This window comes from Lactuca sativa, chromosome 6 (genome assembly GCF_002870075.4).
Source record: "Lactuca sativa cultivar Salinas chromosome 6, Lsat_Salinas_v11, whole genome shotgun sequence".
In the NCBI taxonomy this organism is placed as follows: Eukaryota; Viridiplantae; Streptophyta; class Magnoliopsida; order Asterales; family Asteraceae; genus Lactuca; species Lactuca sativa.
The window spans coordinates 166,634,308-166,644,771 of record NC_056628.2 but is presented as its reverse complement, the minus strand read 5'-3'; the positions used below and the strand labels follow the sequence as shown (position 1 = coordinate 166,644,771).

The 10,464-nt window shown below is 41.3% G+C and overlaps 1 protein-coding gene across 1 annotated transcript; it reads right to left on the bottom strand.

The window, feature by feature from the left end:
- Window positions 1-296: 296 nt before the first annotated feature.
- Window positions 297-1,255, bottom strand: LOC111905116 (ethylene-responsive transcription factor 1A). The gene has a single exon (XM_023900792.3). The coding sequence runs from the start codon at window positions 1,131-1,133 to the stop codon at window positions 462-464; it is 672 nt and encodes a 223-aa protein (XP_023756560.1). The 5' UTR covers window positions 1,134-1,255; the 3' UTR covers window positions 297-461.
- Between the last annotated feature and the right edge of the window lie 9,209 nt (window positions 1,256-10,464).

Below are 10,464 nucleotides of genomic sequence, written 5' to 3'. Positions count from 1 at the left end.
TTAATTGATTTTCAATCTTCAGATCAATTTGAATTTCAAATCCAATGCAGGAATTATTAATTTTATTAATTATTAATTATATTAATGATTGAATGCAGGAATACAAGGAAAGTTATCATAAAAAGCTCCAAAATTTTAGGAATCGTGGCAGATTTCTTGTTTATTCATTTTGATATTGAAAATTGGCAGGAGAAATTGGTTAAAAAGCGGGAGAGAATGACACGTGGCAGAGTTCTAGTTTATAAGGAGGACATGTGGCATGTAAGGGAGGTTTTTATTAAGCATGGAGATGGAGATAGAGATTTCAGTGAATTAAGGAAAATTAGTTGGATTTTGTATGAATAAAAAATAATAAATTTGTCATTTATGCAAAAAAACAGCCATTTACACGCGATAAAATAATAAATTAAACAAAAAGTGATCCACATTCCATAGTCACAGTCAGCATCCATCATCAACTGCTAACTATTTGTCCTCTTTGGCGATCGATATTCCAATGAGCTCGCCGGCGAAGTTGCTTTCCGTTTTGAGGTTATTCGTACCGGCTCCGGCTCACCGGAATTAATTCTGAGTGGGAAATTTAGTAAAGCACGAGAACCACGCATCTTATACGCCGCCCTGTCATATGCAAACGCCGCATCTTCCGCCGTCTCAAACGTCCCTAGCCACACCCGAGCACCATTCTTCGCCGGATCCCGAATTTCAGCCGCGAATTTACCCCAAGGCCGTCGTCGCACTCCCCTGTAATGTTTCCCCTTCTGTTGCGTCACATCATCAACTCCCACCGTCTGCGGCGGCGATCCATTTTCATAACTTGAAATCTCCGGCGATCCCACAAAAACCTCCGGCTCAGATTTAACAGTGGCGATGTTTGGTATCATTGTCTTTCCCGGCGACAGCAGGCTCTCGAAATCCAACGTTTCGTGAAGAAACCGAGCTATTAACATGTCATCAGAATCGTTCTGTTTCAAGGGTAATTCACCCCAGGTGTCCGACAAGCAAGGAAACAAGGTGTTGGTCCGGCAATTCATCGGTGGAGCTCCACTGATGGAATTCATGGTGGAATCATCTAACAGATGACGGCGAATAGACTCAAGAAGAGCAAAATCGGAATCAAATCCATCATTTCCCATAACTCTTTTTCAAAATTGAATCAAATGTTTTCAAGTCTGATAGTTTATATTTGGAACAAAATCCGGTACTGTTTTCGGTTGATGATTAATGATAGGGAGAGGTATATATAGGTGGAAGAATTGGGAAAGGTTCATTCACCTGGTTTGGATTATTAATCTATTTTCCCTACTTTGGTTGACATGAGGAAAACGGTGGTTTCTGGGAAGGTGGTTTATGATAGTGGGATTTTACGCACATGATTTTATGTTTTATGTTGCAAGTTGCAACGTAGGTGAGGACGGCTTATGTCAACAATTTTAACGTTCTTGTTGGATAGGGCTTGGGATTGGAATTTAGTTAACTATAAGAAATCATTTGGACTTGGAATCTAGAACGGAATAGTAGTATTAAAATTAAAAGACAAAATTGTAAAAATTGTCCCCGTGGTTGGCAAAATTATACGACTTTGGTCCAAAACGATACTTTGGTGCACCACCGATCCAAAATTGTATATTTCTATTGACTTTGGTCCCTCACACTAACCTTCGTCCATATATTCCATTACCTACAATATAGACGAGGATATTTTCGTCTTTCCACCTCTATGTCATCGATTACCGCCATATTGAAGGATATACATAGTTAATGACATTTCACTCTCTACCCACTAAACCCACTTTGTTGATCAAACGCCCTAATCGTTCCTTGAAATCTTGCATTTGATCATCAACTTCAATCGTAAGTTCGAATCCACAAGTATGCTCCAAATGTGGGAAATCAGGCCAAGAAATCAGTGTTTTGATGCAATCCGGATTTACGGTAACGTACTCTGTTTCTTACATATTTCTTTAAAACAAAAAAATCTTTTACAATCCGTATAAAGTAATGTTTTTTTGGTTTGGTTCATGATTTTTATAGAAGGATATCCCACGATGTTCACTATTGAGCTCCATCATGGAGGGAGGTTCATAAAATTCCCAGGGATAAGCTACATTGAAGGAAAATTAGACCACATCGACCTGGTAGACATGGATGAGTTCTCTGTGCATGAGTTGGACGAGGTGATGATAAAGTTTGGTTATGAGGTACCGCCAGTCATTTACTACCACTAGGGGTGCAAACGAGTCGAGCCGAGCCCGAGCTTGGCTAGGCTCGGCTCGGGTTCGTTTAAGTTATACGAGGCTCGAGCTCGAGCTCGGCTCGATTTGAGCTTTCTTTTACTAAGCTCGGCTCGAGCTCGTAAATAATTATACAAGCTCGACTCGGGCTCGGGCTCGACTCGTTTTTCGTTTGATGTGCCTAAATAAACTTAAGCTCGGCTTAAGCTCGTTAAGAAGCTCGTTTATTAATACCCAAAATCCATAATTTCCCAAATATGCTTTTATTTTAATATATGAAAATAATAAGAAATTATATTATATAAAGGCTCGTTTAGGCTCGCGAGCCTAATCGAGCTTAGTGACATAGACTCGAGATCGTTTATTAAACGAGCTTAATATTAAGCTCGAGCTCGAGCTCGGGCTCGTTTAAAACCGGTTTCGAGTCGAGCTTTTAACGAGCCGATCCCAAGTAGCTCGCGAGTAGCTTTGCTCGTTTGCAACCCTAACTACCACTATCAACTGCCAAATGGAGATTTGGAGTTTGGTCTTAGAGCTCTATGGAATGACGTTGATGTACTTAGTATTGCACAGTACATTGATGATTGAACATCATAAGATCATCAAGGTATACACTGAACATAACGAAACTAAGTTACTTACATACTTTATGTCTCTGTGATAACCCGATATTTCAACTCTTTGTAACGACCTAAAAAGTCAAGTATTGTAACCACTTTTGAGTTAATAAAATTAACTTTGATAATAAATTGTCCAAAAAGTTCTATTTAAATTCCCTCTATGTTTAAATGTCATTAAACAATGATCGTACGTAAAAAGAACGCCCAAATCCGACTTCGTATATTGAAGTTAAGATTTTTCCAAGTTCGGCTTAGCAACAGACAGCTAAAAACTCAAATCGGAGATCGAGCGACTTTTGGCCGAAATTACCTAAACGAGAATCGAAGGTCTCGACAATGGTATTTCAGCGGTAAAAAGTCTGGCAAAAACCGACGTCAGATAAAGACGTTATGAATTTTTAAAGAAATTCCTTAATCACGTCATTTTATAATTAAATAATAAAAATAATTTCGGAATTTGCCAACGGAGTCTAAACGAAAGTTGTAGAGCGTAGTCTCACCTTCGCGTGGATATAAAGACCATCGAAAATGGAGTTCGTATGAAGGAGATATGATTTTTTGAAGTTTATTAAATAATTTATATATATATTTAAATCAAAAATCCGGTAATATCCGAAGGAAGAGTCAGCGTCCTCATCCGAGTTACGCGCTGCGTAACCTCGTACGCCCCGCGTACCCGAGGGCCTTGGTCTCGATCCGTCCACGTCGCCCCTATGCGAAGCTACCGACCTGCCCCATCCGACCCGTCCCATCCGATCCGTCCCATCCGAAGCCGAGGCAGTCGAGGACTCGCTCATGCATGACGTACGCGTACGCGCTGCGTACGAGCGTACGCCCCACGTACCGAGGCTTCTCAGACCCCCTATAAATAGAAATGCGAGGGTTCCGGAAAAATCACCCCATTTCTCTCCTTTCTCTCACGATCTTGCCTCAATTTCCGTGCCCGTTCAAACCCGAAGCTCTGGTCTTTTTGCTCAAGTCCCGAGGGTCGATTTTACTCCCGAGATTCCCGAGAATCCCGAGAAAAATCCGTTTCTCAAGACGAAACTCTGCCCGGTTTTCCATCTCGCTATCTTCAAACTTTCAAGTGAGTTTCATACCCCCTTAATTAACCTTTTTAAGATATTCTAAATGCTTTTATATGCTTTCAAGGGGGGGAATACAAGTAAAACACACAAGTATTATCGTGTGTTACATAAAGAATTATTTTATATGCTTTTATATATCCAAATCACATGTGATTTATAAACTTTATAGGAAACTTTCGTATATAAAATATGTTACAATAGAACTCTATCTTTTGAAATATAAATTCTTGTAATGCATGTATAAACTAAACATTTTCTTAGATTTTATGTATACTTGTCTATCTTAGGCTCTACAAAAATCTATACTTTCATAACAAGTGATTCCTTTTCTAGGTATTTCTAAACAAACGAGACACACTTTTAGAAAACTATAATAGGTATAGTTTAGAAGGATATTGCTAACTTTTACATACTAGAAACTTGATTTTCAAGAAGTCACTTTCATATACAAGAACAAACGAACATTTTAACACGTAAATCTATTTTTATACCACGGTTTTGTGAGACATAAACTTCACGTACGTTCGAGTACACATTTCAAGTCCTGTATTATATACCAGAATCCCTTGGAGGGGGAGCATGGTGTTTGTGTATAGATCTATACGGGCTTGACAACCCGCGCGCTGACTGTTAGCTACAGTCCACCGTTTGGGGTAACAAACGTCATAACATTCCAACGCCTGAAGAACGTTGTGTATAGGCATTCCGAGTCAATAGTATGGTTATAAAACTCACATGGGATATTAAAAATGCATTGATTTACAAGGTTTTCAAACACATTGGTTATTTCACACTTACATACATTTTAGAAACAGACATTTGTCTTGAGAGAAGGCTACTTTTATACTAGTAGGAAATATAGGATTTTCTAAACACAAACAAACAAGGACAAAACATTTCATTTCATACAAACATTGTCATTTAAATACTTATGAAACTCACCAGCTTAAATGCTGATCTACTCTTTCAAAATTACTTGTATGTCCCAGGAAATCAGTAATTTCAGGTATCATTATGCTTTTGATGAAGGGATGCTGCGGCGCCAGTTTAATCTCATATTTCGACATCATATTGTAATTGGTTTTGAACATGTAACTTTTTGACAAATGTAAACTTTCAATTATATATATGATGGTTGTATTGCTTTCTTTACTATGTATTCTATTGTTACGCTACCACATGAAGTCATCCGCCCCCGAACGTTTCCGCCGTTCAGGTTTGGGGGTGTGACAGATTGGTATCAGAGCAATGTTTATAGTGAACTAAGTATATCGAACCACATAAGATATACAAAATATAAATGCTTATAGGACTAACACTCTCTGACAAAACATTTTTTTTCGCTTAAGCAGCGTTACGTTTAACTTAAATTGATAGTTCATTTAAGTACAATTACATGCATACAACAAATTATTTTCATGATATCTAACTATACAACAAGTATTTAGACAAGTTGTCACTACGATTAAGCCTCGATATATGTAATCAGATTTTGGACAAATATAGCGTGATCAACTATATTTGCCCGAGATTGGACCAACGTATATCGAGGAATGATCGTAGTAACTAACAAGTCAAAACTTACCAAACCGTTACTAGAATCAAACACAAGAATTTAAATACTATAGGAGTATTTGCTACCTAAACTAGTTTAACTTACATGTTTTGCAAGTTTCAACTTTATTCAACTCCTATAACCCTATTTCTCGTACAGTCAAATGGCTGGATTTCACCACCCCGGCGACCCCTACTTTCCCAACCAAGGCAACGGAGGATGGGTCGAAGATGATCCCGAAGAGGACGAGGAACCCATAGAAGTGGATGATGACTCCGGTACCGAATTAGAACCGGAAGTGATCGATCCACCACCAGTTCAACCTCCCGTCTTCGTAAGGAACTTTCAAGGACCGACTCCCGTCTGGGGAAGTCACCTCCATCATTGGAGCCAACAACAGAACTTACGTCCTCCATACGGCATGTGCCGGGACTTCTATGATGTTCGCGACGGAGGTTCGGCTGATCGGGCACTCCCGGTAATGGTGGGTAAGCTAGCCAATCAGTCCTATCAGTCCGGAGTTCAAGCTAGCCGACTCCAGGATGTCAACGTGGAAGTGCAGGTTCACACTTCTGACATCCGTAGGCTGGAAAAGATACAAGACAATGCTCAACTCCAAACCGAGGCATCCCAAGCGCAAATGATTGCAGCCCTCGCTGAACTAAGGGAACAACAAGCCACTTTTGATAGGCGTCTAATGGAGTCGAAGCAATCAGATGCAGAGTCAAGCTCCAAGCGCAACCTACGTCGCAAGTAGTGCTTGTCAAAGACTCAAATTTTGTTATAGCTTAGGACCTCGGCTAAAAGTCTTTAAATTTCTTGAACTTTGTAATCGGAGACCCTAATAGGGGTCAAATTTTCATGCTCGTTGTATCAACTTTTATATTAATATAAGTGACACTATTATTACTATGTTGAGTATTTTGTTCAAACCTTGAAAAGTCTTTGAGAAACCAAATACTTGTTTCATACTTTCAGTCTTACAAATAACTTTCATTCTTCTATTTTAAGACTTATACTAGCATCTGTTGTTGAACTATAGCAATTTAGTTCGTGAGACACATAAATTCTCTATTCTATGGAATTCTTATCTTTACCTTTTCAACCTATAGTTGAAGGATACCTCCGCGTAGGAATCCAAGGCGAAACAACGGTGGGTACCACCACCACCTCCACCACCTCAATTTGATGCTGTTATGTTCCAAGCAGCAGTCACTGCAACGGTAGCAGCTGCCATGTCACAGATCAATAACTCGAGTACTAATGGCTCGGGATCTGGCACACACCCATCCAACCATGGCGAGAGTCATGGACCACCCCGAGAATGCACCTATAAGGACTTTACTAATGCCAAGCCCCGGATGTTTTATGGATCTGGTGGTATGTTAGCCCTGAGACAGTGGATTGAAAGGACAAAGTCAGTCTTTGAAATCTGCTCCTGTCCCGAGCACAGCAAAGTCAAATTTGCAACTTTCACCCTTATTGATAGAGCTTTAACTTGGTGGAATGGCCACGTTAAAGTACTTACCCTGATAGTGGCAAACTCTATAAGCTGGGAGAGCCTAAAAGCCATGATGATGAGAGAATATTGCCCACGGGGAGAGATTCAAAAGCTCGAACACGAACTATGGACTCTCGGAATGGTTGGTACTGACATCGCAACTTATACCAACAGATTCTGCGATATGGCAATCCTTTGCCCAGATATGATTGCTCCCGAGAGCAAGAAAATAGAAAGATACATCTGGGGACTGACGCCCCAATTACGATCAAGCGTGTTAGCTTCCAAACCTGACACCTTTGAAAGTGCTAAGGAACTGGCACAATCTCTGATTGACTACAGAGGTCATCAGAACTCAACCGTTTCTGCACCAGAACCACAAAAAGGGAACAACAACAACAACAACAATAACAAAACAACAACAACAACAGGAAGAGAGTATGGAATAAAGGGAAGGGTGGGTCTTCCCAAGAATCCGCAAAGAAACAACTGGTTTCAGTGAATGCTGCCACTGTACCTACTACAGCTCCTACAAATCCCTACCCCACAAAGCCTTATGTGGGTAACCTTCCAAAGTGCACCAAATGCACTTACCACCACCATGGACCTTGCCGGGAAATGCAGTGCGCCAACTGCAACAGAAAGGGACACACAGCCCGTTTCTGCAAGGACCCCGCAAAACCGATCACTCAAGTTCCCAGTACGGGTGTAGGCCAGACTTGCTACGGTTGTGGCGAGGTGGGCCACTACAAGAGGAACTGCCCTAAGGCAGCAGGCACCGACGGTATGGGATGAGTTTTGGCGATAGGCCACGACGAAGCTGTAGCTGACCCAACTGTAGTTGCTGGTATGTTCCTTCTCGATAATTCATATGCATGCATATTATTCGATAGTGGAGCGGAGAGAAGCTTCATAAGTCAAAACTTTATTCATTTACTTAAACCTAAACCTAGCAAGTTAGAAAAATCATTCACTGTAGAGATGGCCAATGGAAAAACCGAAAACACTAACTGCATATACATGGGCTGTACGTTAACTTTAGACGGCCATTCCTTTCCAATCAATCTCATGCCGGTCCAAATTAAAAGTTTCGACGTCATAGTCGGCATGGATTGGTTGAGTCTTCTTCGAGCCGACATCATGTGCTTTGAGAAAGTAGTCCGTCTTAATCTCCCTAACAACGAAACATTAGTTATCTACGGCGACAAATCAAATACAAACCTTCGCATCATTTTGTGCATCCAAGCTCGAAAGTGATTGCGGAAGGATTGTCGATCATTCCTAGCGCACATCGTTGATACAAGTCAAGAACTGAAGGACATCAAGAACATTTCGGTAGTACGCGACTTTCCCGATATCTTTCCAGAAGAACTACCAGGATTACCACCACAACGCCAAGTCGAATTCAAAATCGACTTAGTTCCAGGGGCTACCCCAGTAGCGAAGTCACCTTATCGTCTCGCACCAACAGAGATGCAGGAACTTTCCAGTCAACTTAATGAACTCCTTCAAAAAGGATTCATAAGACCAAGTTTCTCACCATGGGGAGCACCGGTCCTGTTTGTAAAGAAGAAAGATGGATCGTTCCGTATGTGCATCGACTACAGAGAGCTGAACAAACTTACTGTCAAGAACCGTTATCCTCTACCCCGTATTGACGACCTATTCGACCAACTTCAAGGAGCAAACTACTTCTCAAAGATAGATCTACGATCCGGATATCACCAATTACGAGTTCTAGAAGGGGATATTCCAAAGACAGCTTTCCGAACTCGTTATGGGCACTACGAATTTGTAGTGATGCCGTTCGGATTAACCAATGCACCAGCAGTATTTATGGACCTAATGAATAGGGTATGCCGTCCTTACTTGGATCAGTTCGTCATCATCTTTATCGATGATATACTTGTCTACTTCCGAAGTGAGGAAGAGCATAGTCAGCACCTACGAAAAGTCCTAGAAACACTGCGAACGGAGAAACTCTATGCGAAGTTCTCTAAATGCGAATTTTGGATTCGAAGAGTCGAATTTTTAGGCCACGTTGTTAGCGAGAAAGGTATACACGTGGACCCCTCCAAAATTAAGGCCATTGAGAACTGGTCGACACCAAAGACACCTACAGAAATTCGTCAATTTCTAGGTCTCGCTGGCTACTATCGCAGATTCATAAAGAACTTCTCTAGCATTGCGAAACCTCTTACTACCTTAACCCAGAAAGGCGTGGCCTTTGGCTGGGAAGCGAAACAAGAGAAGGCATTCCAGACGCTAAAACAGGCCTTGTGCACCACACCGATACTATCCCACCCCGAGGGGATAGAAGACTTCATAATGTATTGCGATGCGTCAAATCAAGGACTAGGTTGTGTTCTTATGCAGAGAGGGAGGGTTATTTCTTATGCCTCCCGGCAGCTTAAGACACACGAAGTGAACTATACGACACACGATCTTGAGTTAGGAGCAGTGGTATTTGCTCTGAAGATCTGGAGACACTACTTATACGGAACAAAGAGTATTATTTTCACCGATCACAAGAGCCTTCAACACATTTTCGATCAGAAGGAACTCAACATGCGACAACGACGATGGGTTGAGTTACTAAATGACTACGAATGCGAAATTCATTATCATCCTAGCAAGGCCAACGTGGTAGCTGACGCTCTCAGTCGAAAGGAATACACTGGTCGGAGGGTCAAATCTCTGACTATGACTATCCATTCCCACTTATCCACACAAATTAAGGCGGCACAAATGGAAGCTTTGCAACCTGAAAATGCGGCGAGTGAATCCCTGCGAGGAATGGAAAAGAATCTAGAAGTCAAGGGTGGCAGAGCCTACTATCTCATGGACCGAATCTGGACCCCGAAACATGGTGGTTTTAGAAACGTAGTCATGACCGAAGCACACAACTCAAGATATTCCGTTCACCCAGGTTCGGATAAAATGTATCTGGATCTTAAGAAACTGTACTGGTGGCCTAACATGAAAGCAGAAATTGCTACCTTCGTAAGTAAATGCCTTACTTGCGCTAAGGTTAAGGTTGAGTATCAGAAACCGTCAGGATTACTACAACAACCGGAGATACCAGAATGGAAATGGGAGCGAATTACTATGGACTTCATAACCAAGTTACCCAAGACGATGAGTGGACTCGATACCATATGGGTCATCGTCGACAGATTAACCAAATCCTCACATTTCCTACCCATCAAGGAGACTGACAAAATGGAAAAGCTTACAAGAACTTACTTAAGGGAAGTAGTGCGACTGCATGGTGTTCCGATATCCATTATCTCCGATAGAGATAGTAGATTCACTTCAAGAATCTGGCAATCACTACAAAATTCCCTGGGGACTAGGCTAGACATGAGTACAGCCTACCACCCACAAACATATGGGAAAAGTGAGAGAACGATACAAACTTTAGAAGATATGCTAAGAGCCTGTGTGATTGACTTTGGAAAGGCATGGG